General features: G+C 42.3%; 1 protein-coding gene across 3 annotated transcripts; it reads right to left on the bottom strand.

Moving 5' to 3' along the window:
- Nucleotides 1-14: 14 nt before the first annotated feature.
- LOC117414952 (mitochondrial glutamate carrier 1-like) lies at nt 15-27,525 on the bottom strand. Of its 3 annotated transcripts, none has more exons than XM_034024814.3 (10): nt 27,387-27,525; nt 16,652-16,784; nt 14,962-15,084; nt 7,852-7,907; nt 7,443-7,533; nt 6,710-6,828; nt 5,525-5,699; nt 4,628-4,782; nt 1,777-1,852; nt 15-1,184 (listed from the first exon to the last, which is right to left on the bottom strand). In XM_034024814.3, the coding sequence occupies exons 2-10, from the start codon at nt 16,669-16,671 to the stop codon at nt 1,043-1,045; spliced, it is 957 nt and encodes a 318-aa protein (XP_033880705.1). In that variant the 5' UTR covers nt 16,672-16,784; nt 27,387-27,525; the 3' UTR covers nt 15-1,042. The 3 variants fall into 3 exon arrangements, with proteins under 3 accessions (XP_033880705.1, XP_034778190.1, XP_033880707.1); XM_034922299.2 differs by having other exon boundaries at nt 27,427-27,525; XM_034024816.2 differs by lacking the exon at nt 27,387-27,525 and adding an exon at nt 27,067-27,334.
- Between the last annotated feature and the right edge of the window lie 371 nt (nt 27,526-27,896).

Here is a 27,896-nt window from a genome sequence, read left to right as displayed (position 1 = left end):
GGTAAATGCAGGTATATCAAAGAATGCATTTATTCCTGCATATAAAATGTCAATTAACAAAATAACCATTATTTACTACACTATTGTTAAATGTACATTTAATTTCATACAATTGGTTTGCTGACTTTCATTCTGTGGAGCCCTTAGTATAATTTATATTGGACCTTGACACCCTGATGACTCTCTGCATGGCTTACAATAACAAAATGAAACTGCATGTAGCCTCCCTCCGGTGTCATTACACAGCTCTGTAAACCAGCGCACAGTATAATCTGTTACAATTTTCCAGTTCCAAGAGATGCCTTTCCTAACATTATTTAACAAAATGATATTATCGGAAAAATAACTTTGTTAAATACACGTTGTTAATGTCAATATGTCAGTTTGCTGATTTACTGTAGTAAATGATAGCTACAGTGTAGTTATGTGTAGTTAGCATACCTGTTTTATTAACGTTTAAACTTCAATTTTGTACGAACTGAAAACTCATGCAGATTTTGAAATATCAGAGTCATCTTAACAAACATATTCATTTTGTATAGATTCCCTTTGTTCAGTCATCCCCTCACTGTTGTGCTGAAGATTGTAGAAAGCAGCAGTCACAATTGCATCTGCATATCTAAAAGTAAAAAACAAGCATTGAACAAATAGATCTTGCAGACAGCAGTATGGGTCAGTGATAGTTTTGCTAAGGCTACACTATAATACTATATTAAAGCATTGGTTAAGCCATTACATGGCAGTATGGTATTCTGTTATTGTCAAAGCACAGAGAGCTTTAACATTTGCAATTAAAGTAAGGTGATTAACAAAAAGTTATTATATTGAGAGTTATTATAATAAAGACTTATTGTAATATAGACCATTATCTTCCAAGTAATAGTATAACAGTGAAATACAGGTGGATTTTAAGCTCTGGAAGTAGCAAAGCCATTGATGTGCAGATTCTTTCTAGTGAAGTGTTCAGCATCTTCAGCAGCACCATGCAAAAGCTGTTTGTTCAAGGATCCGAAGTGAGCCAGGATTTCATCCAGGGAGGTATCTAACCAAAATAGGCCAGGACATATTCCCCGACGCCAAAGAAGTAGACCACCTGGGCAATCCCAAACAGAGGTGCGATGACCAGAGCGCGACACCCAGCTCCTTTCAAGAAAGCAGAGTACCCTTCCCGCTGCCAGATTCTCCTGTGAGCAGAATGAAGAGATCACAACATTAAAGTAGCACTTTCTTTGTGTTAGTTCAGGCCTGAAAGCACAACGAGGGTCATTCTACTCCAAATATTTTCTCCAAAAATGATTTTTGATGATTCCAAAATGTGCCATTTTGAAAAACGTTTTAAAACAGGTACGACATTTGGTTAAAACAAAGTTCTCAGTTTGCTTCCCTTCCTTTCTGTTACCGTTTCACTTCCTAGGTCATTTCACTAAAGCTGCGTCTTCAGGTTAAACCGTGTCCCTGACTGCTTCTGTCAACAGTGGAAGCAGGTGGTTTGATAATGAAAGGAAAAGGGTGTCAGTGAGTTTTGCTCTTCAAGAAGGGATGGGCAAGTTGAAAATAATGCTTGTATATTATTGTAACAGATACCATTTTTTTAAATGAAACTACATGTTTGCAACAATATTTGCTACAAACCGCACATTTGAGACCTGTATAGCAAACTGAAGTGCACGGCAGGTAGGATTCATGAAATTATTTAGCTGGCTGCAAACTATTTAACGAGCAGGATTTCCAGCTGCTTTAAATGTTAACGATGATCATGAGGAATCATTTTCTCACCTCATGCAGTGCACAGTTCCTCTGTAGGTGTCCTCTCCCACGCCTTTTCGGAGGGTTTGTAAACGAGTCTTAATGACTACAATACAAAGAGAGAAAAACAATTACTCTAATGTACATCACGGTGTATAAAGATAATGCTCCCTCCTGCAACAAAGCTAGTGCTCCGATTCAAATGAGTGTCTGTGACAGAGATCAAATGATTCTTAGTGTTAGATCTCCCTCCCGACCTGCGAGGGCGCTGTGTAAAGGGAACAGAGTACCCTGGACTAAATGGCATGACAGTTTATTCCCCTGGGTTAGGTGGAAGGCGGCCATCTAGAAAAGGGGCGGGGCTACGGTATACAAACTCAATGACCCGGACGGGAAACGGCCTTAACCAAGGAGTCATGAGGGAGGGTATAAATAGGGGATGTAGTGAAGTGATCTGTTCCTTTGTAATTGATTAGAAAACAACCTAAAAGGAGAACCTGTGAAAAATGTGAGTGTTGTGTTTGTTTGTTTGTTTTGTCTCAAGTAAAAACTGTTTGTTTGTTATTTAGACTACTAACATGATCCGGAGCCAGCATCAAACCCAGATACCAGCACTTCCCTTGTTTCACGGAGAACTGTATTTTGCACCACGAGTACTAATTCACTCACTAAAGTACCTGTGTATGTGTTTTGTGTTACATGTTGGTGTATAAAGGCTGGGACTTTTGGTTACGGGTCAAACACCCTTGCACCTGGATATCGTTGTCTGTCTGTTTCTTCTGCACTGCTGTATTACCTTCACTTGCACACACTTACCCACTTTGCCACAGTGTCATTTCCCTCATAAAAGTTGTCCATGGTAAATATGCACAATCGTTTTGCAGTCTTCCCATGCTTATGCTATGCACTCACCAGTTTGCCATGATTTACCATACACCTCTGGGTTTTACAATGCTTAGCTATGCTTTACCATGCTTTTGCTATGCTTTATTACATTTTGCTGTGCTTTTAGTGTGGGGAAAGTTTATAAGGGGTATGAGAACAGAAAACCAGTCTTGTTGCAGTCGGGCGCCTGATCTGTTGTTAATAAGAGAAATGTTCCCTTTTCTGGTGAACTGAATAAACGCTGAGAAATGTATTCCATATTGATTTATGACACATAGGGATCTACTGTGATCTAAATGTGGCATATCTATACTGAGCATCAAAAGAAACTTATCACGATTATAACACATTTATTTTGGAAAAGAAATAAGGGATATAAATGATGGACATTGAAATGTTTTTGGTTTCTTTTTAATCACATGATCATTCATCCTTGACCATGACACGCTTGAGTGACTATGACTGAAGCATGTGCACTTAATCACCTAATTAGTGAGACAGTTGATTGGACACTGGATGTGGAGTGATTTTAGCTGTTGAATTGCAAGCTTGAATAAAAGCAAAGAAAATCACAGAAAAAAAACAATATGCCACGTCTGTCAAGAGAGCAGCGCCTTCGTGCAGTCGGCATGTTGGAGGCTGGACTAGGGCAGCGTACTGTGGCCCGCCATCTTGGGTGCTCACAGCCAGCAATTTCAAACCTGGCGAGACGGTATAGCCAGACACACTCTGTCAATGACAGGTCACGAACTGGGAGACCAAGAGTCACAACACCTGCCCAAGATCGACCGATCATTTTGCAGCATCTTCGTGATGTCAGTTGTTAATCAGCACAATAAAAGACACAGAGTTTGTCATTTTTTGATCACATCTAGTGAATTTTATCAAAATATAAGTGATACGTTTTTTTTGATACTCAGATATAAGTGATACGTTTCTTTTGATGCTCAGTATAGATAGCACTGCCGTTTAAATCTTTAAAGAAAGGGACTTTGGGAAAGTCTCTAATAATCTCTTCAGAGTGTTTTTACTTTTAAAAATAAAACACCAGGTTTGGACCATTTTAAATATTTAAACACAATTCAATTGATAACATAATGTGTGAATAAAAATATCAAAACAACTGGATTATGTTGAAAAATAGTGAGACAATCTGGGAATCTGCCAGCAGGTGGCAGCATGTTACTCTCCCTTTAAAGTCAATGCACTGTGGTGCTGTTTTGACTAAGCCAATCCAGATCGATGTATGTAAATAAGCTTGAAATTCTTTATGGTAGTGGGACAAATGTGTTAGGTAATCAGCTATATTCATATTTTGGGGAGATTGCAGGTGTTGTCTCTGTGGATTACCCTCCCGAAACTGCCATTAAAGCGGACTTTTACTGAATGTTGTTCTGGCTGTGATGCTAATAGACAGCTGCTGGCCAATCAACCGACCACTGACTGAAGTGTGAGCTTTGTCCCGTCCTGCCCTGTACTGTAGCGACCCCCCCTGCACCTCCCCCCCACACACACACACACGTTTGCACTCCTATATTTGTGGGGAATTCTCATTGACTCTCACTATATTTTTATTTACTATTTCTACCTCCAGTCAGACAAAACTCCACACAGGGTGAAAGTCGACAACAAACTAAGTATTTTAGCACTTTTATTATTTTTTTGAAGGCATATTTAGTTCTTAACAACGCGTTTTACAAAGTAGGGATGTCCCCACAACGTCGTTTTTTCAGGAGTTACTATCTTTGTGGGGACAGTTTCTCAAATTTTGTCTGCACATTGATAGTAATACCTCCCCACAGACACACACACACACGCTCTCTCTCTCTCACACACTCTCACACCTACACGCATGCATGCACACACTCTACAATGTACTGCCTCGATAACAGGCAGCACACAATACAACAAAGGTAATGCGTTCCTTGTAAACACTGCAGGCGGTTGCATTTTAAATAGTTATAAAAAGAAGAAAACGCAAAGAAAGTCGGGGTACCATCAAGAGGGGTCACAGCCACGGCTGCCACAGCACCGGCTCCACAGCCCGCTAGGAAGGAGTGGTAGAAGGGGGCCGTCTCCCCAGGGCTTCTCTGCCCCAGCCTGTTGAGGTTGGCAAACAGGGGGAAGTAGATCATGGAGAATGGCACATCCCTGGACAGTGGAAACAGAACACCCTCATTTAAACAAGCACTCTGAGCTGATTGTGTGCTCAATGAAACTGTGAATGTAGGGGTTGCCTGCTTAATTACCCGACATCAATTGCTTTCTGATGTTGTTTGAGATTATTATTTACTAGGCTTACTAACTACTCCAGTAAAAAAAAAATCATTTTTCATTTCTTCATAAAAGCTGAATTTCTAAAGGAAGTTGGTGCTGTAATTTCTGTCCCCTTTGGAACTGTGGTTTTGTATGAAGTTGCCCAAATCATTGTTGCAGAGGGGAATTAAATTATAGTCGCACATCCCCCAGTGTTTTTTTTTTTTCTAAAACCACCTCACTTCAGAAATTCATTCTTTAGGAGTTTTATAGAAAGTTGCTGAAAAAGGACTCTAGTTAGTAGCAGAAACAGAGACAACCATATTAAACAAGTAAGAAATGAAACATTAAAGTGATAGTGCTTGTCAGTAAAAGATGTACTGTCTGCTGGTTTACCACAACAAATTAATGTGCCCTAATGAACGTCATCTACCAGACACAGAGTCTTTGTCAACAGGGCAGTACTGCTATTAGAAAAATGAAATAACATTTAAACCGCAAATTGTGTTGGGTACCTTTTTGCCAAGCAATGTAAATAGTCCCAAAGTTGAATGAAAAAAACAAGAACATTCATATTACGAAAAAAAGACGGCAAAGGCACTCCCTGCTTCTCAAGATAAAAAGCTTGCTGCCTGACCTGGCCAGCGTGGCGCCGATTCCTCTGTAGAGCCCGCTGATCCCTTTGGTTTTCAGGAGCTCCCTGGCCAGCACAGTGGCGGATGGGCGACTGTGGGCGGCTGCTGAGCCAGTGGAAAACGCTCGGGCCTGGGGGGGAGGAGAGCCACCGGCTTCTGACACACTTTTCTGGGCAGCTGGAATCAATAAAGCAGACCAAATTCTTCCAATGTTTGGTTCGGTCTTTCTTTCATTTATTTATTGGACTGACTGCTGCTGTCTGTATTTTCCTTATCCCTTTATTGCTGTCATTGTTGTCTCTCCCTGCTACCCCTGATTATTGTGAAAGCCCACTTTTTAATAAACGTTGTATTTAATTGTTTGAACTGCTGTCTCTCTCTTTCAATGTGTGTGAATTGTGACAACTTTAACAAAGCAGACCAAATATTTTAAGAACCCGTGGGCTAGCAACTACAGTATATAAGAGGGCTTGAAAACAGGTGCTGCAGTCAGCTATGAGAAGGGCTCTTATACAGTAAAATATAGTATTTAGTAGGGCTGCAATGTTGCAGATTTTTTCAAACTTTTGGAGTGGTACACAGCATTATTGTAGGCAGCTGCTATAATATAATACATTCTAGCGGTTTTTATGAAGCACAGGCACAACATTTGCATTCACTGTGATCATAACTAATTAAAAATCAAATTGTAGTACAGCACCCACTGATCTACAATACAACACCATCCTTCTAAAGTCTGAGTAGCAGCTTCTCTTTCTGTAGATGTGCTTCTACTACTGTCCCACAGAGACAGCCAGCCAGCTGCAACATCATCAATAACATTCATTCATTCTTACTGGTCTAAAACATGCACACGCAGCTCCATGCAGAAAACAAAGGGTTACGTTGTGATGCAATTTGGGCTTTACTATAGTTGAGAAAGAGGAGGTTTCTGAACACAATGCAAAACGTTACATTGAATATTTAGTAGTACAGTCAAAATAGTTTGCATTTATGAGGATTTTGGCTCAAAGTTTGCACACCCCTAGTACTCTGTAGTTTACTGTCAACAGGGCCTAACCGTGAATTAACAACACTGGTGAATTATCAGATCATGAAACACAGCTGCTATAATATAATTTTAATAATAAATGTATTGAAACTAAAAGTGCTTTTGTGGTGACTACATTGAGGCCTACTTTACTTACCTAGTCTACCTGCATCCTGGAGCTGAATTTTGAGCATTTCCATGGGTGTGGTAACAATGACCTGGCAGGTCCCAGCTCCACACCCTGCTAACATCTCTTTAAAAAGAGTTAGATTTTTTCTAAATGAAAAAAAGACAGATAATGTAATTTTATAGTGGAATCTGAACAGTGAGATGAAAGTTCTGTGTAAATGAAAACGATTACTGGACCGCTGTGATGAGCACCCTGAACGGAATCAAACAGCTCACGCATGACTGGTCTGAAATGTTGTTCTTACTACTTGTCTGAATGTTTGTTAACATTCTCAGCGTCTATGATAATGTTATTATCTGTATCTGCCTTCATCTGGCTTGTTTTAAGCTTGTCTAGAGAATCCTAAATGCCGGGATCTTCCACATGCCATTCAAATAATGTGACTATATGAGCTCTTTGTCTAGGTGGGGCTGTCAGAGTTGAAGGTTATCTTGTCACATAATTTGAGTGGAATTTTGAAGACTGTTCAGTCCAGGCACATAGGAGTCTCCAGACAATTTCAAAGCCAATTAGAGCAGATTTAGAGAAAAACGTGAAACCGTTCAAGCAACAGAACCTGGCGCCACTGAGAATGATTAAAAAACACCATGAAATAGCAAGTGGAATGTAAAAAGAAAAAAAGCAACTAAAATTACATTTGAAGCTAGTTGCTCTTTCAATAGAGGACATATAACATTTGCTAGTGTTTAAATTATTTTACCCGTCATTAGACAGCAGGTTTCGGAAAAAATCATTTGCTGCCAGTTTGATCGCCTTTTCTGGAGTCACTAAAGTGAGATTCACTGCTGCACCTGGAAGTCAAAAAATACAGTCACCTTTATAGATAGATTGCTCAGATATTAAACTGTGTTTAGTGTTGAGATGATAATGGTATCTTGATATCACAGGTATTAACCCAAACATTAATACAGTGCCAACACAAAGATGCAGCTACTATATTCAATATCAAAAACATCAATACAAAATAGAGGAGAAAATGCAACAGAAAAGCAAGTAAAAATAAAATATATTAATTGAAAATGAGAAAGTATTAACATTTACAAGGGTGAGCAATGCCTTTTGCTTGCATATTATAAGGGTGTGCAGTCTTTTTTAAGGTTTAAAATTACCTCTATACATTCCAAAATAGCCTTCCTGTCGAACTGTTTTGACCAAGCAGTCTAACCTGAAATGCAAAAAATTAAAAAATAAAAATAAATAAATAAAAACATCTTTCTTGTTTGTCAAATTCATAAACTCTAATTGAGACAAGCTCCCTCTACTGGTAAAGAGTAGTAATGCTCTCAGTCATCGTGTTTCTGTCATCTCTTTAGTTTGAATGTAAATCAATTACTTGATTAATTCTAATATATTTCAGTTACTTTGAATCTATACATTGTGTAGCATTGACGTGGAATTTTCTGTGGTAACAGAAACGTGAGATGGACCTGTTGGCCCTGATTGGTGGGCCAATGTGAGCTGCAAATGTGAAACCAACGAGACGCACAAGACAAATACTCCAAAATCTAAAACTTTACTTCATTATTATATCACATGTACCCACATGGACCTCTCAGAACTACATTTCCCTTCATCCTCCTGCTCACACTGGTAAATCCATCTCAGTTACATATGTGAGCAGGAGGATGACGGGAAATGTAGTTCTGAGAGGTCCATGCAGGTACATGTGAAGCCATCTTGAGGCAAGGAATGCAATTTAAAAGTTTAAAAAAGTGGTCCAAATGTAAAAAAATAAAATAAAACAACACACACAGCAACACATGGGAACATGCAACATAATAAAATAAAAAGGTCCTTATGTACCCTTTAAGTAGCATCTATTATGGGTCCCTACCAAGGACAAAAAAGTCATGTTGTACCCCCAAAATGTATTTTAGCATAGCTGGGAATTTGTTGCCAGTCAGCACCAGACTTGAGCATCCACCTAGAGTTGAAGTAAAATCTCTTAAACCTAATTCACTGTGGAAGATTTGTTTCAGAAGAACGAAAATATGAAAAAGAAAAAAACATGCTTTTTACATCATTAACGTAAAGTGCTGGGATTTTAGCTTCGTTCGTAGACTATAAGGATCACAACTGCTGAAGCTACGGTTCTGTAGGAAAATGTGTATATTATATATGTATGTGTATAAAAAATATATACCCAGTCAAAAAATGTTAAGCAAATAACACAAGGATTGTACAAAGTGCTTTCTTATGGAATGTTTTTTTCTGGGTTTTTCTTTTGTTTTCGATAGTTTATTTATTAAATGTTTTTGTTGGCTGCACTTACAGTGCTTCAACACAAACTAAGAAGTTAGTGCACTAGCAGTTTAAGAAAGTTGTATGATATCAATAGTCGTGTAAGGCCACATTGGAAGTCAGACACAAACATTGAAATATACCCTCCCATATTTTAATATTAATTAGTTATTTGCATTTGGAAGGATACTTTCTCTGGCTAAAAGAAAACTACTTGGAAACAAACTCTACTCAATAATACCACCAACATAGAGTGAGAAAAGGGTGAGACAGGGCCTCATTTACGAAAGGGCACTAAATGTAGCTGTAACGTGCACATTAAGTAGAGAGCACCATACAGTGCCCTGCATAAGTATTCACCTCCCTTGGACTTTCCCACATTTTGTAGTGTTACAACCTGGAATTAAAATGGATTTAATTAGGATTTTTTGTCACTGATCTACACAAAATAGTCCGTAATGTCGAAGTGGGGAAAAAAATCTACATATTTTTCAAAATTATTTACAAATAAAAAACTGAAAAGTCTTGATTGCATAAGTATTCACCCCCTTTACTGTGACACCTCTAAATAAGCTCTGGTGCAACCAATTGCCTTCAGAAGTCACATAATTAGTTGAATGGAGTCAATCTGTGTGCAATTAAAGTGTCACATGATCTCAGATTAAATATACCTGTTTCTGGAAGGCCCCACATTTGGTTAGTACATTTCCTAACAAAAACTACATCATGAAGACGAAGGAACATTCAAAGCAAATCTGAAATAAGGTTCTTCAAAAGCACCAATCAGGGGTAGGATATAAGAACATTTCCAAGGCATTGAATATCCCCAGGAGCACAGAAAAGTCTATTATTAAGAAATGGAGAGACTATGGTACAACTGTGAATCTGTCTAAAAACAGGCCGTCCTCAAAAACTGAGTATCCGGGCGAGAAGGGCACTAGTCAGGGAGTTGTTAGAGAGCATATCTAAACAAACAACATCATGAAGACCAAGGAGCTATGAAAACAAGTCCGGGATAAAGTTCTGGAGAAGCACCAATCAGGGTTGGGTTATAAAAAAATATCCCAAACTTTGAACATCCCCCGGAGCACCGTTAAATCCATTATTAAAAAATGGAAAGAATATGGCACAACCGCTACTCTGCCTAGAGAAGGCCGTCCACCAAAACTCAGTGACCAGGTAAGGAGGGCATTAGTCAGAGAAGCAACCAAGAGGCCAATGGTAACTCTGAAGGAGCTGGAGAGATCCACAGCTGAGATGGGAGAAACCATCCATGGGACAACTATAACCCGGACGCTCCACAAAGCTGGGCTTTATGGAAGAGTGGGGAGAAGAAAGCCATTGCTGAAAAAAACACATCTCAAATCCTGTTTGGATTTTGCCAAAAGGCATGTGGGAGACACAGCAAACATGTGGAAAAAGGTTCTCTGGTCTGATAAGACCAAAATTGAACTTTTTGGCCTTAGCGCAAAACGCTATGTGTGGCGCAAAGCCAACACTGCTCATCACCCTGAGAACACCATCCCCACGGTGAAGCATGGTGGTGGCAGCATCATGTTATGGGGATGCTTTTCATCTGCAGGGACTGGGAAACTGGTCAGGATTGAGGGCAAGATGGATGGAGCCAAATACAGGGAAATTCTAGAGGAAAACCTGTTTCAGTTTGCAAGAGACCTGGGACTGGGGCAGAGGTTCACCTTCCAGCAGGACAATGACCCTAAACACACAGCCAAAGCTACACTGGAGGGGTTTAAAAACAAGAACCTGAATGTCTTATAATGGCCCAGTCAAAGCCCAGGCCTCAATCCGATAGAGAATCTGTGGCAAGACTTGAAAATTGCTGTTCACCAACGGTCCCCATCCAACTTGACAGAGCTTGAGCAATTATGCCAAGAAGAATGGGCAAAAATTGCAGGATCCAGATGTGCAAAGCTGGTAGAGACTTACCCAAAAAGACTCACAGCTGTAATTGCTGCCAAAGGTGCTTCTACCAAGTATTGACGCAGGGGGGTGAATACTTATGCAACCAACAAATGTCTTTTTTTGTTTAATTAACTTTTGTGTCACAATAAAAAATATTTTTTACCTTCAAAGTGTTAAGTATGTTCTGTAAATCAAATGGTAAAAATCCAAATTAAATCCATTTTAATTCCAGGTTGTAACACTACAAAATGTGGAAAAGTCCAAGGGGGGTGAATACTTTACTGCAAGGCACAGTAAATCTAAATGTACTGTCCCATTTACTAACAGAGAACGCATTCATTTACGTGCACACTATTTGGCTAATTTACATACCACACCGTGCACACTGCATGTATTGTGAGCGACAATTTAATGTGTAATTTACCCGTGACCACCGTGATATGTAAAGCCCCAGCAGTCCAGGCGTATCTTTTGCTCAGTGGCTTACACTGACTGAAAATGAGCGATCAACAGACGCAGCCCTCCGCAGGGAAAACACTCTATTATTTGTACCAATGTCATGAACTATAAAATAAAATCTAAAAATTATAACATTCATTCATGTTTATTCGTGCTTCATATAACCTGTTATTTACAGGTCATTTTCACTGCAAGTAATGCCTCCACGACGCCAGACAGATTTCAACCCAGAAAAATAGGTTTAAATAGTGCGCCTATCAGTGGTTAAAGCCTGGTTTCCAAACAAACTAATTATCGCTTGCTTTAAGGTGCACACTGCGATTATCGCCTTTTAGTAAATACGCTGTGAATAAAGCTTATCTTATTATTCAGAGCGGGTGCCTCATTATCATGCATTACCATACAAATCACATATTCATAATATGCCCACTATTTCACGTGATAATTAAAGTGCAAAAGCAAATACGGAAATAATGAACTTGCACACTAATTGCTATTATGGTGCACCATAATGTTTAGAGCCTTTTTGTAAATGAGGGCCTTTTCCATGGAAACTGCCCCACTGATGTCATTAATAAAATGTAAAGAATCCCCATTTTAAAAGCTTACCCAAAGAAAGCTAGTTGCACAGTATCAGCATTGTAAAGCAAAGAGATATATTGTCAACCATAGTAAACTGCAAAATGATTTATTAAAATGTATAATTAACTGTAGTTTACTGTAGTATTGCTTGGTTATGTGTTACACGTACTACAAAGTTTGTCTGCAGTATTTGCTATGGTTACTATAGTTTATTGCATGAATACTGCAGAATTGCTCATGCCTTCATCTGCTCTGACAAAGTAGTATAGGAAATTCATAGTACCATATACAAATGCGAAACTGCAGAGTGTAGATTTATCATGCTGGCTTACACTCAGGACCTTTACAAAGAAACCAATGAACTGGAAATCAAAAGGATTGAATTGCATGATAAATATTCTCATGCATCAAATAGAACAGTGAAAAACTGTATAGGATAAAGCTTTATTCTTCTGTGCTTTCCAACTATGATTGTCCTGCTTCAGTTCAGGGCCTTTTGCCTTTAATGTCAATGAATGTGTCTCCCTGTCAGTCTTTGTGTTGATCTCTTCATACTATCACTGCACCAGGCAAGGCTGTTCTGTGTTTCCACTGGTTCCAAACAAATTCATTTGAAAAGGCATGTGACCATGTGCCGTTTCTATAGCGATGCCAAGGGCGGGTTAAGGGAAATCTGTGACTCACACAGGACAAACACAGATGGAGAACAGAGTTTGTAGCCAGCTCAAATCAGCACTGCACTGCGTGTGTGTGAAGAAACATCTGTTTGGCATTTTAAATGAGTTTATAGGGCACTGATGAATCTGCTAACAGTTTTGTATGTTAGTAGTTAACTACTTGCAGGCACAGCACACTATAACAATTTCAGATCATTTTATTTGTATGTGGTGTTTGTAGCTTAAGATCATAACACAGGCTCCCTTATAACAGTTTACGATAGTAAAAACAAGTGTAATAAAGCACAGTGAGAGCATGGTAAAGCATAGGTAAGCATTATAAAGATCAGGGGAGATATGGAAAAGCATATTAAAAACAATGGCAAACCATACTCAGCATAACCATCAGAAATGCATGGGACAAACAACAGAAAAATCACCGTACAAAATGAGTGTGGGCTCAGGGCTTTGCTGGTTTGCACACAAGCACGTGAGATGCACTAATATTAACTGAGACAGTCTTGAGCACCCCTTGATAAAAGCTGTCCGCTGTATACTAGCACACCAATTGTGTTCCTTTTTTTTTTTTTTTTTTTTTTTTTTTTTACAGTTTTTGCTTTACTACACTTTAGTTTTTACCTCAGTGATCCTTTAACATGTCTGCCTGGAGGTAATGAGTAGTTACTGAAGTTTTAAGTTACATATTCACAGGAATAATTCTAATACCTTTAAACTTTGCTGTTTCGTTAGATTTACACACATTTTTGATTGTTTCAAGGCTCTCTAAGGTTTAAAAAATAAAAAAAACAGCTTCCCTTAAGTTTAGAGAAATGGAAAATTCATATTAACAATTCAGATTCAGCTAAGTAAATATTTTAATTGAAGATTTAAAAAAAACAAACAAACAAAAAAACATATGCACAACAAATTGAGTGAACTCAGTGAACAATATCCATTTCCGCCTGGACTGCGGCTTCACCTTGGCTATTATTACAGAGTAGCTTCAAATTACATTTCCTGTTGCCTTGTTGTGATGTTATGCTTTGATATGTGTTATGGTGCTTTTCCATAGACATGTGTAACCCAAGTTGGATCAGCCAGCGTGTCTTTAAGAGGTAAGAGCCAGCACCCCAATCATTGCCAGTTACACAAAATACAAATAATTTGGCTGATGTTTGTTTAGTTCCTTTTTGGAATGCAGTGTTTAACAAGAACCAATAAGTGTGTCAGTAACATACTGTAACTGGAAATTCAGAATTATACCTATCAGCATGATGAAAACAAATCTGATATTCTCAACAACTTATATTAAATAATGTTAATAGCAAGTTTCATGATTATTGTATAAGCTGTTCACCAGATATGTGCAAACATGTACAGATGGACATAGACAGACACCCCTATATCTCCAGAATCTGGTATTCTCAATAACTGATGCTAAATAAAGTTAATATCATGTTTCATGATAAATGGATATAGTCAGAAATGTAAGTGTGACTGTAATCTATTTTTGGTGGTGGTTTATAAATGTGTTTAATTTGTATAATTTGAAAGATTTTGTAAAAAAAACAAAGTGTGATATGCTAGATATGGCAGGACTTCCCTCCCTGCCTAATTGAAGTTTAATGTGCAGCAGGCTGCCAGGTTGACTAAATGATTATCAATTAACCCTGGTCACCTGCCTTTAACAAGGGGCTGGAAACTAAAGCCAGTCCTTTTTCTGCTTTTGTTTGTTCTTGTTCCTGTATAGCAGCATGAAGGAGAGTGAACCAGGTGGGCCAACCAAGGGTTCTGTGTGTGTGCATGGTAGGGATTCATTCACGGGATTTGAATCCCACCAAAGTTTATTTAGTTTGTTTAGGAAGAAGGATCCTGGTGCGGGACCTCCTTGTGTAGCAGGAGTAGTGCACAGGCCGCCTTTTATTTGCTAGCTTTATTTTGACAAGCGTTTTTGTTTTGCATTTGTGTAATTATGTACACAGAGTTTGTGTATGTTCTCCCGCACTAGGGATGCCACTGCTGGTACCCTAGTGGTGGCCACATACCACTGCGCCCGACTGCCTGTGATTCTTAATAAAACCTGGACGTCTGCGCGACGTTTCAACATCAGACCCTCTGTGTCTCTCTCGTTTCTCAGCAGATACGCACACCGTAACGGCAGACAGAATTTATACTAAATAAGGTTAAGTTTCATGACAATTGGATAAGTGTACAGGAGTACAAACAACTGCCTCCACTCTATCCCCTTTGCAGGGGGGTTTATCTGGGTTAATTTACTTCCAACAAGCAAATAGTGATACTAACCAAGGAACCCAGTGGGCAGCCCTAGTGCTGGTTCACAGACTGAGATGTACCTACATTCCTGTGTAGAGGCGCTGGCCCTGCTGGTTCTGCAGCCGTGTTTTGGCCAGGTCGATGGGAAACACACACGTCACCCCCACCAGCCCTGCGATACCACCGTCAATCAGCTTAGCAGGGAGACTGAGGAGAGGGGGAGACAGACAAAGGGTCACCAAAACAACTTTCACCCGGGTCCCTATGTGGGGTGTGTAGATACTCATATTTTTATTTCAGAGCCAATGTGATGCCCCCCTCAGGGTCCCCAGCAAAGTTCAGTCTCTTTGCTCAGCCTGGACGTGAACTGGCACCGTCCAAGCTGTGTGACTCATCCTTTAACTGGATGAGCCATTCGGGGACCCTACCAAACAGCTTTTTAATTACTTAATACTGAGGTTAATTGTCATTGACTGGTACTCAATTGTATGCTTGTTTGGTTTCATTTAAAACCTGCCGACAACAACTTCTTAAAGGGAATTACTCAGGAAATAAGAGTATCTGCACACCCCTAGTAACTGTGCTGTCTTTACCAGGGTAACCTGCACTTTCCCTTTAACAGGGTAACATGCACTGCCCCTCGCTACAGAAATGTTTGCCTTTACTTGAGTAACCTGCAGGCATTACATGTACGAGTTTGTTAGCAGAATGGCAAGCTTTGCATACCTCCTAGCACTCTCCCTACTGACACAGACAACTACCCCACATGCTGGAGTTATTACATGTTGTGTAACCTTGCAACAGCAAAGAAGATGCATTTCAGTTTGACCTTAGCTGATTAAAAAATATATATGGGAAGTGCAAAATGTGTTTTGTTTAGCTTGTTAATTTTTCTATCTTTATCAGGCAGAACTTTCTTTGTAACTTGTTGCTTTTTGTAAATATCACATCTTTATATAGCTGATCCTTGTATATTCTAAGATGGCTTTTGTGCATGATATTATTTTGCTGGTAAATATGGTCCACACTGTAAGTGCATGGGGAGCTAAATATACCATACAGCTTCAAAAGGCAAAAAAAAATCCTGATTTTTTTAGATCAGCCCTGTGCAGCAGAGCGGAGGCTGTGACTGATCCTGCACACAGCAAACAAGTGTCTTAACCACTATGCAAAAGAGCCAGGCTCCTCTGCATTGGTGGTTATAGAGCTTTTTTTTTTTTTTTGCTTTTTTTTGCTTTTTTTAAAATAAAATTTAGTCGTTGACAATTAGTTTTTATTATTTTCTCCCCAATTTGAAATGCCCAATTATTATTTTTTAGGCTCAGCTCACCGCTACCACCCCTGCACTGACTCAGGAGGGGCGAAGATGAACACACTCTGTCCTCCAAAGCGTGTGCCGTCAGCCGCCCGCTTCTTTACACACTGCAAACTCACCGTGCAGCCGCCCCAGAGCTACAGCATCGGAGGACAACACAGCTCTGGGCAGCTTACAGGCAAGCCTGCAGGCGCCCGGCCAGACTACAGGGGTCGCTGGTGGCCGACCTAACCCTCCCTCCCCCCAGGCGACGCTCGGTCGATTGAGCGCCGCCCCCTGGAAGCTCCCGTCCACAGTCGGCAGTGGAATAGCCTGGACTCGAACTCGCGACGTCCAGGCTATAGTGCGCATCATGCACTCTAGCGAGTGCTTTTAGGTGGTTATAGAGCTTTTAACCTCACCTCACAGATATACTGATACACTTGCACACGGGATAACGATTCTAAAGAAAACTCATACCTGATTTTTTGGCCAGCCATGTTGATCTTTGGATTTGTAAAATGATTCCAGTCACCTTCGGTAGGTTAATGAGTCCTGGTCTTAGTTATAATGGAGCTCTACTGCCAAAAGAAGCTTCTGCACATTCCACTTACTGTGAAAAAGGAAAAATTCCACTAGTTATACGCTGTCAGTTAAACATTATGTCCCTGTGATTACAGAGATCTTTTAAATTATATCATTTTGTAGCACTATAGTAAAATAAATATGAATATGATTGATTTAAGTCACTAAGGGACATGTTTTTTGGAAAGAATAAAAAATACCTGTGGACATTTACAACACAAGTATCAAAGATCTAAGTAATGTAATCGAAAGTCTTTTAAGCACTCTTAAGTTGATTTCTTTGTTGTTTCTCAGTTTTGTCCATTGCTGTTGAATTTTTATCTTTTAAAATAGGAGTTAAAGACTGGGTAAATGCTTTGGAAATATAGCCCTAATTGTTTTACTATATATGTTCACATGTATTTGTATGTTTTATTCTCTTTATAGATGTATTATTTAATGTGTTTTGATTCTATTGCTTTGTAGTTATCACTAGGTATTTTTCTGTGTTTATTAAATACATATGGTAGTTCTATCAAAGCTGAAACAACTACCATAGTAATCTATTCCTACCTTAGCCCTTATCCACTGGACAGCACTGAACAGGATAGGAAGCAAGTAAGTCAGTAACATACATTCACATTCAGAGCTCTCAGTATGGTGAAAAGGTAGATGACCATGACATGTTTCACCAGTAAGTATAGAAGTTGCCAAGTTTCATGACAATTTGATAACTGATTATCCAGATATATACAAACAATGTATGTGTGACACACAGACGTACCTCCAGAATCCGATACCAAAAAACGAAATAATGTTAACCCCAAGTTTCACGACAACTGGATTAGTTCTCCAGATATCTGCAAACATGTAAGTGTGACATGCAGAAGGACAGACACCCCATGTATCCCCACACCGTGATATTCTCAGTAACTGATGATTAATACTGTTAACATCAAGCTTTGTGACAATCTGTGGAGTGTGGTATAGGTAAGAACGACCCCCTCCACTGTATACCCTTCGCAGGGGGGTTCCTCCTCAGGAGTTAATAAACTCACACACTCCTATCGAAGCGACTCAGCGGGGCAGCACACCCATGCAAGGATCTTGTATGTTTAACTGGCATCCCGAGGCTTCCTTCCAGCCTCAGTGTTGATGATCTGCGACCCCATGGCCAGCATTTTTACATTCATTTCCACAAATAACAATTTTTTTCTTATTTGAATGTATATGTTTGTGTTTGTAACTATGTTCTTAAAATATCCCATTTAAAATGTACATTCAACTCCTGCATGTTGGTTTTTTGTATTTTAATTGGTAAAGGGGATGAAAGCAAAAAGGTTTAGAGATGAAATTTAGTGCCACCTATTTTTTTGTTTTACTGTGTTGTTGCAGTCCATCTTTCAAAATACATGACACTACATGTTAATGTGTCCCTTATAAAAGGTTACTACAGTAAAACCATACAAAAGTGTAATAAAGCATGGTAAAACTGAGAAGAATGGTAAAGCATATTAAAAAAAACATGGCAAACCAGGGTAAACTATGGTAAATGCATTGTATAACCATGGGGAAAACTGCAAAAAAGCTATGTAAAAATACTGTGGTAAACTTTTATGAGAGTCACTTTACAATAACTAGAAATAAACAGTTTAAAAAGGCTATACCCCATAATGAACATATATAAAAACAAGCAAATAATTAAAATAACACAAGCAAAGAGAAGGACTGCGTGATAATTCTGCTAATGCTAATAGATACCTTGGTTAGAAAGTCCTTCCAGTGGTTGTTAGGGAAACCATGTGACAGTGTGTTTGTGAAAAGCAGTTCACCTTGGGTTATATTGCTCTTCAGCCCTTGACAAGCGCTCTGGTATTCCTACATGGCAACATCTTTGAAAAAGTGCTGCCAGTCGCACAAAAATCCCACATTCCCCCCTTTTGGCATATATATAATGAAAGTAGAGTCTCTACGGCAATGCAATAGACATTTCAAATTGCTATGATTATACATACAAATATTCTAACCAGTACATGAACTATTTCACATTCTTAAGTTTGCGGTTATGAGGACCCTCTGTTTACAAGTAAAAGTGTCCACAGTATTGGCAAAGTTAAATTGCCCTTGCTCAGTCATCTTGAACAAGCAGGCAGTCTTGCGCAGGTCATTAGAAAAACGGACAGACAAATTAATGAATGTATTCCCGCGCTGGACCGAGGTAAAGAGATAACATGAATTTGTTAGTAGAGTCATTTTCACGCAGAGGAAGACTTTCAGCGACTGTCACCATCTTACTAAAGTAATTAAAACAAAGGGAAAGTTACAAGTATAGTTATTTTGTAATACGAGTTCTTCTTTCCTATGACATGCTTTTATGCTTCTTCATGACATTAGCTGGGAAGTTTTCAGTGAACTAGCACACACACAGGGAGACCGTCATCAGCTCCCCGCGGTACGAGTTAAAAAACTGGTCACTGTGTAATGTTTTTTATAGCACATTTTATTTGAATGCTTGAAACAATCTGTACATGTCCGTGGATAGGCGTCAGCCAAATGAATACTACTACTACTACGACTACCGAGTCATCTTGTGGGGTGGCGACGCTCTTCTCCGGGTCCTTTGTTCCCACGGTGCTCGATGTGGTCAACGTCGTGCCGGGCCGTCTGTTGCACCACCGGATCCGGGACGGGGACGCTACCGTTCACCTGGTGAACGCGTACGCTCCGTCCTCGGGTCCGGCGAGGGTCCAGTTCTTCCGCCGGATGTCGAACCATCTGAACACCATCGGCGCCGACGAGCTCGTGGTTCTCGGGGGTGATTTCAACTGCACCCTCGAGGCCGCGGACCGGGTGGGGCGCGAGCCCTACCCGCTCTCGTCGGCCGCCCTGAGAGAGCTGATCGCTCGGCTCTCTCTGGTCGACATCTGGCGGTGGCAACACCCGGACGCCTCGGCCTTCACCTTCACCAGGGTGAGGGAGGGGCGGGTGTCTCAGTCCCGGATTGACAGGTTCTACGTGTCGCGGAACCACGCTCATTGCGTTCGCGCCTCCGACATCAGGCCGGCGCCGTTCACGGACCACAACCTGGTGGCCGTGACGGTGGCCGTGGTGCCAGCTAGGCATTTCTCCGCCTACTGGCACTTCAACAACAGCCTGTTGGAGGACGAGCGCTTTGAGCGGTCTTTCCGGGACTTTTGGACGGTCTGGCACGGCAGGCGATCTCGCTTCCCCACCTGGCGTCAGTGGTGGGACGTGGGGAAAGCACAGATCAAGGTCCTCTGTCAGGAGTACACGAGGGGCGCGAGCAGGCGGAGGGACTCACGGATCGAGCGGCTGGAAAGGGAGCTGCTCGATCTGGAGAGCCGCCTGGCTCGCGGGGACCAACTCGAGCAGAGCGCGTACGAGGAGAAGAAGTGCACCCTGCGGGACCTGCAGCTCCAGCGGTCCCGGGGGGCGTTTGTGCGCTCGCGGGTCCAGTTCCTCCGGGAGATGGACCGCGGCACACACTTCTTCTACGCGTTGGAGAAAAAGAAGGGAGACCGCAAGAACATCACCTGCCTCCTGGCGGACGACGGCTCCCTTCTGACGGATCCGGAGAGCGTGAACGAGAGGGCCAGGGCTTTCTACTCTGCCCTCTTCTCTCCGGATCCCGTCGACTCCGACGCGTGCAGGGTTCTGTGGGATGGGCTTCCCACGGTCGGCGAGGGCGTCCGGGACGAGTTCGAGGGCCAGCTGACCCTGGCCGAGCTCTCCGACGCCCTCGGTCAGATGCCCTATAACAAATCGCCGGGCATCGACGGGCTGACCGTGGAGTTCTACAAGAAGTTTTGGGACTTGCTGGGGCCCGCCTTTGCGCGGGTCCTGGCGGAAGCCTACGAGACCGGGGAGATGCCCCTTTCGATGAGGCGGGCGGTCATCACGCTCCTGCCCAAGAAGGGGGATCTCCGCTGCCTAAAGAACTGGCGCCCGGTCTCGCTGCTATGCACGGACTATAAAATCGTGGCCAAGGCCGCCTCCCTGAGGCTCAAGTCCGTGCTGGCAGACGTGATCCACCCCGACCAGTCCTACACGGTCCCGAACCGGACGATCTTTGATAACATCTTCCTGGTTCGGGACCTCCTGCACTACTGCAGGAGGACCGGTCGGTCGGTCGCCTTCCTGTCGCTGGATCAGGAGAAGGCGTTCGACCGGGTGGATCACGAGTATCTCTTCGGAACCCTGCGAGCATTCGGATTCGGGCCGCGCTTTGTCGGCCTGTTCCGGATGCTGTACGCCTCTGCCGAGTGCCTCGTAAAGGTTAACTGGTCCCTGACCGCGCCCCTCGCGTTTAGGAGAGGAGTGCGCCAGGGCTGCCCTCTGTCCGGACAACTGTACGCGCTGTGCATCGAGCCCTTCCTCTGCCTCCTTCGCAGGAGGCTCACGGGGTTGGCGCTCGGCGCGCCGGACACGAGGGTGGTCCTGTCGGCCTACGCCGACGACGTGCTCCTGGTGGCCTCCGACCCGGTCGACCTGGAGAGGATGCGGAGCTGCCAGAGCGTCTACTCTGCCGCTTCCTCTGCCAGGATCAACTGGGACAAGTGCTCCGGGTTACTGGTGGGTCCCTGGCGGGTGGACTCCCTCCCCGTCGCGCTCCAGCAGTTCAAGTGGAGCGCGGACGGTTTTAAATATCTGGGAGTCCACCTGAGCCCCGCGGAGACCTCGGTCGCAGCCAACTGGGTGGAGTTGGAGGACAAGGTGGCTGCTAGGCTGAGGTCGTGGTCGGGTCTGCTGAGACTGCTTTCCTTCAGGGGACGGGCTTTAGTGATTAACCAACTGGTGGCGTCGATGCTTTGGCATCGACTCACCGTCCTGAGCCCGCCCCCTGAGTTTGTGTCCAGGGTCCAGAGGAAGCTGACGGACTTCTTCTGGGCCGGAAAGCACTGGGTCTCTGCGGCGGTTCTGAGCCTCCCTCTGGCCGAGGGAGGGCAAGGGTTGGTGTGCATCAAGAGCCAGGTGCACACCTTCCGCCTCCAGACGCTGCAGAGATTCCTCTACGCAGACCCGGCCCCGCAGTGGTGCACGCTGGCGTCGCTTTTGTTGCGCCAGATGCACGACCTGGGCTACGACCGGCAGCTCCTTTGGATCGACCTCCGGGGAATCCGTCTCCCCGAGCTGCCGGTCTTTTACCAGGACCTGCTCAGGACCCGGAGCATGTTTTCTATCGGCCGAGACGCCGTTCCGACCGAGGGCGAAGGACTCCTGCTGGAGCCCCTGCTGCACAACCCCCACCTGGGTGCGCAGGCGTTGGAGTCCCCCTCGGTGCGGCGCGCGCTGATCTCGGCCAAGGTGACCAGAGTCTGGGATCTCCTGGATCGCGAGCGGTCAGAGTGGCTGACCCCCGAGTCGCTCGTCGCCAGGGCGGCTCGGGCGACCGTCAGGACGGCCGGCCGCGCGATCCGGGAGTGCAAAGCAGCGTTGCACCCAGACTCTGTCAGGTATCTCGAGGGAGTTCTCAGGACCGGGGAGCCATCTTCCATCCCCCCCCCTACCCCCGGCTCTCCGGTCCTGCTGATCGAACCCAAGGCCCGAGCCCCCCCTCGGCCTCCCCTCGAGAACAACCTGAGCAGGATCTCGCAGTTCTCCTCGACGCCCCTCCGATCGGCGTCGAGGAGGACCCTGTACGCGATGACGCTCCACACCCTCCACTTCCTCGCCCTCGTCTCCCGCCGAGACACCGCTTGGCGGGAGACCCTCCGACCACCGGAGGGCGTCGGTCCCCAGTGGGAGGCCCTGTACTCCCCGCTGGTCTCCAGGGGAGCTGGGGACTTGGGGTGGAGGGTCCTGCACGGAGCGCTCGCGTCAGGAGAGATCCTGCGTCACTTTACCGACTCGGACGCCGCATGCCCTTTCTGCGGTCAGTCCGAGTCGGTAGCACATATTTATTTTCTTTGCGCCAGGCTGCAGCCGTTTTTCCTGCTGCTGAGGAATCTGTTGCTGCAGTTCTGGCTGCATTTCTCCCCAACCCTCCTCATTTTCGGGCACCCTGTTCATGGCTCCACCAAGAAGAGGGACCTCCTCGTGAATCTGCTCCTGGCTCTTGCTAAACTGGCAATTTACAAGACCAGGAAGCGTAAGATGATCGGGGAGGGTCTCTTTGATTGTGGGGCCATGTTCAGGGCCCTTGTCCGATCAAGGGTTAAGTTAGAGCACGCCCACGCGGAGTCTGCTGGCGACATGGCCACCTTTGTCGACCAGTGGGCTCTAGGGGGCGTGCTCTGTACCACCTCCCCTTTGGTTTTGCATATATAATTTACAGTCCTTTTTACCGGTTTTTTCAGTTAAATTAGTTAAGGTTCGTCTTTTTTAGCACCCATAAAGGGTGCTAATTTGAATTTTTGTCCAGCTGTCTTTGGACAGCTGGTGTAGTCCCGTCAAACGGACCTTAAATAGGACTACTACGACTACGACTACTACGACTACTACTACTACTACTAATAATAATAATAAACCTGCTTGGAAAACTCCTGTTTTCTGATTGGTTAGCTGCGTTCTATCACACAACCTTTTAACGCAGACGCATCACCAAAAGCTTTGAATTTAAATTCATACGCCATTATTCTATAACGTTTAATATATGTAAATTATCATTCATTAATAAAAAAATAAATAAAAATAAATCTTTTTAATGGAAAAAAAACTTTTGACCCATTGTCTGAAGATCAATTTCCTGACTCTAACAAAGTACCGGTACCAGTTAATTAACTTTATTTTAAAAAGAAAAAACGGCACAGTTGAATACAGTAAGAAACAGAACTAAATCAACTCGAACTTGAACGAAACGAAAATAAACACAATAAAAGCTTCCAATGGGCTGTGAACATCATACAAAACTGGCTTCAAGAAGGTAAACCTGTTACCTTTCATATACTTTCTCAGGAAGAACTGAACAGTCTCCTTAGGGAATGTTAAGAAATAAAGATGGCCAGCAGTACCGCATTCCCAGCTTTATCAGTCTGCGAGCTGGGATCAACCGCTTTTTGAATGACCGTACAGCAGAAAAGTTAATTTAGCTAAAGATACTGCATTTAACACAGCTAACCGTGTATTCGTAGCAATAATTTAAAAACTGAGACGCAGTGGAAATGACAAAGCAACACACTATCCCCCAATAACACCTACTGACCTGGGGCCATATTACACAAGCATTCTGAGTAGCATTCTTATCTTAAAGATAGGACGTCTTAAGTATCAGTTTAGGATATTGCAGAACAAGTTTACCAAACTCATTTTCCTATCTCAAATTAAGTCAGGAAATAGTGTATAGTGTAACATCTCCAAAGTCCGTCCCTACCTTTCCCTCCCTAATGCGGAGATAGTTTGTCATGCATTTGTCTCCTCTCGACTCGATTACTGCAACTCTCTATAAGGTGGTCTCCCGGCACGCACCTTAAATCGACTGCAGCTAGTTAGAAAATGCCGCTGCAGATGTAAAAAAAAACGCGATCACATCACCCCACGTCTTGCCCAGCTGCACTGGTTACCTGTAAAGTTCGGGTTTACTTTCAAAACTCTCCTGCTCACCTACAATGTCCTTCATCACACAGGTCCCGAGTACCTCCTCAACCTGCTGACCTGCTATGTCCCTGCCCGCAAGCTGAGGTCCTCCGACTCTGGTCTGCTTGTTATCCCCAAGCAAAAGTGCACCACACTTGGAGAGCGCTCGTTTAGCTTCATGGCTCCGACTCTCTGGAGCTCTCTCTCAGCTTTGGTGCGTGATGCTCCCACCGTTGCTCGCTTTAATCAACTCTCAAGACCCACCTGTTCTCTCTTGCTTTCCATGCTCTTAAGCCTGATATCTGCTTAGCTGCTGTGTTGCTGCTACTATTTCATGTATTATGCATTTTTCACTGTATTGCATTATGTTTTTATTTTATTTTTAAACTGTATATCATGTATTATGCATTTCTCTGTATTTAAAGTATTATGGATTTTCTTGTTGTTACTGCATCTTGTAAAGCGCGTTGTGATGGTGGTCCTCTATGAAAGGCGCTATATAAAATAAAGATTGATTAAAAGATTGATATTACAGAATGATCCGAACTCGCTCTTACCCTAAAAAAAAGCTAAAAAATAAAATAATAATAATAATAATAAAAAAGTGTATCAGACTTATTTATGTAATTTTCAAAGTTATATATGGCCATTAATTAATTAGTATAATAGGTTAATGCAATTGATATACAGAAATGTACTTAACATTTTAATAAATACATGCTATATTTGCAATTAAATGTATGTTAATATATAAAAATAAACATGTTTAAACAAATTTTGTTTACATTGCACTGGAACTACTTTTTTTGTGCGTAGTGATATTTACTGTTATTTAACTTTTTTTTAATTTGCTGTGTTAATTTAAAAAGTAAATAAATACAGTAATTTTAAATTCGATTTATAATAGCATTCAACTCCACTCCAGGGGTGGGTTAATCTGAGATAACCGCACACTGAGGGTCGGGCCTTATTTATAACGCTGTGTGTGTGCTGTTATCTCATGCTAACCCACACCCTGGCGTTCCTTAATGCTTCACCATCATCATCATCATCATCATCATCATCATCATCATCATAATAATAATAATAACAATTAACCAGATATTTTTTATGTTTTATTTTATGACAGGAAAATCAAGGACTCACGTCACGATGTCCTCTTTTTTTCTTAAGCCTTTCGCGGTCTTTTGGTCTGCCGATGAGCTGTCATGGGTGACCCCACAGACACTTTGGGGTTTTCGTCTTCATTTATTTTTATTTTGATTTACCAAAAGCACAGAGTATTGTTGGTATGGCATCTGGTTTTAACTTATTGTGTCCTCCGTGTAGCCAATTCTAACCAGATCGTCAGCATGCCTTTTTCACAGCAGTCAAAAAAGCGGTCTGAACATACTCTGCTGTATTTACTTGGCGCGCAGTTCGCCCGTTAATGTTGTAGGTCCAAGCCTTTCTTCGCAAAGGATCCTCCGGGAAACGAAAAAAAGCTAATCCATGAATCCCTTTTGCTTCTATTAGAGCACCCATAAGCCACACAATACACCGCCTTGCCACTGAATTCTCAAAACGTACTAAACACTGCGAAGACTCCTCACACTCAACGGTAATTGCGGCAGGTAGAGTATGTGTAGGACTTATTTTACGTCACACGCCGGTGGTAGGCGAGTGTTTCTGATAAATATGCGTATTTGAAGTGCGGCAAAATATCGACAAGTTTGCACTATTTTTCAGCCTTTGGGTTACTTTTTTTAAACATTTTTTGACATGATGTTGTAGACCTTAAACTTTACATTTCTGCAAAAAATGGAAAACGGTTCAGAAGTCCTTTAAAGTTAACTTTATTTATTTATTTATTTATTTATTTTCCCACAATTCAGCAAATGTATGTGGAGCAACACATTGGGTTATCTAACATTGTAAACATATAGGATTTTGTGGGTGAACTACAGCATGTCTTGTTCGTAGTGATTGACAGCGTACCATTTTCTCGCAGTACACAGGTCAAGTTCTGGTACGCGTACAACATTCTGACGGTGTACAGCTTTCTGGTCCTACAAAGGCACGTACTATATTTTATTTATAGAGAATTTTGGCAGTTGAGTCAACTACAAACGCAGTAACAAAGTATCCGTTTATCAGCCGTGATTATATCGCAAACGTAATTTACAGAGAAATTGTGTTGATTAACGGCGTAACATTGTCAGCACATCTCATTCGAGAGACAGCACCCCCATACAGAAAACGTAGCAGTACAGCATAAGGTGTTGGCAACATATAATCATAGACCACAATGTAGTTTACAAATAAACTTAGATTGTATGGGAGGAACAAAAAATGCTACAGTATAATCAAATAAAACATCTATACCTTAAAATACCTTACAATTACACTGTGTATATGGTAAAATGACTATATCAAAGTGTTACTTAAAATAAAACTTGAAACACATTATTCTATGACTCTTTATTATAAATATTTCTTGTCAAACTGGATGCATTCTTGCAGAGCTCCACACGCGATTCTGGTAAAGGGTGATCAGCTTTATCACTTATTATTGCCCCTGGTTATCTCCCCAATTGATAATTTCCAATTATCTTCCCTCACCACAGCAACTCCCCAAAACAGCTTAGAGCTCAGAAGAACTGAATGCCAGTGACTATCCTCTGGTCCTCAAGTCAATCGCCTCTTTACACCTAGGAGCTCGATAGCATATGTTGACGAGGTCAAAGGTCAGCCTGCAGGTATCTGCTTGAGCTCACCAAGCCCAGCAGGATCAGCTGCAGCACTCTGAGATGACTCACCCCTAATCCGCAGGAGCACAAGCGCCAGTGCAACGCTCACTATAGATTCCTCAACGAAGATCAGTAACTTTGCACAGCCTGGACAGGCCATAACCAGGTGAGCCACTCTGGGAACCTCAAGTTTGATCTTTCTGAAACTGGTCTAGACTTTAAAAAAGTATTTTATTCACAAAAACAGACACTGAAATAACATTCCTTATAGCATTGCAAATAGGCCCTGTTTGCTAACAAGCCCATCTCGACCATCTCCTCCATCTCCTGTGTGTTTCTGCAGAAGACTGTTCCCAAACAAAACCATCAGAGCTCTGTTTTCCACTTACCAGTCCCCCCCTGTGTGCATCTCAGAGAGTCTGCTCTTACCAGTCCTTCCCTGTGTGCATCTCAGAGTCTGCTGAGAATTCCTCTCTTTGTTTTGCAGAGTGTAGGAGCCAGCCTGGTAATGCAGACCACATTTCCTCACATAGCGGACTAAGGGACCGTTCACAAATGTCAAACTTTTTTTTACTTTTTTTCTTTTGTTTACAGATGTCATTGCCATTTAGGCTTTGTATTTAATGTTAATGTTTGTATTTGTTTTATATTTTTCCTAAAAGCAAATAATGTAGGGGAGGGGTCTGGGAGGGGTGCTGAGGGGGAGAGGGGTTGAGGTAACCTGTATTAGTAAGGAATGTTTCTAGATCTTCTTGTCAACTTCCTATTTACATTTGGCTGACCAGAATTTTTCTGACTACCTTCGAATTTACATTCTCTAAATTGTACCATGAGGCAATAGTATGTACATGAATAGGCAATTCTATTGTACCAGTTTATATTCTGCAATAATCAACACC

The sequence above is a fragment of the Acipenser ruthenus genome, chromosome 7 (assembly GCF_902713425.1).
Source record: "Acipenser ruthenus chromosome 7, fAciRut3.2 maternal haplotype, whole genome shotgun sequence".
Taxonomy (NCBI): domain Eukaryota; kingdom Metazoa; phylum Chordata; class Actinopteri; order Acipenseriformes; family Acipenseridae; genus Acipenser; species Acipenser ruthenus.
Note: the sequence above shows the minus strand (reverse complement) of the source record. Positions and strands in the feature narration are given on the sequence as shown.

Coding starts and splice junctions, on each gene's coding strand:
- LOC117414952 (XM_034024814.3), bottom strand. CDS start 16,671: ATGGCTGGCCAAAAAATCAG. Junction 15,085..16,651: donor ATGGCTGGCCAAAAAATCAG/GTATGAGTTTTC, acceptor CCCTCTCCTCAG/TCTCCCTGCTAAGCTGATTG. Junction 6,829..7,442: donor AACCTGCTGTCTAATGACGG/GTAAAATAATTT, acceptor TTTTTCATTTAG/AAAAAATCTAACTCTTTTTA.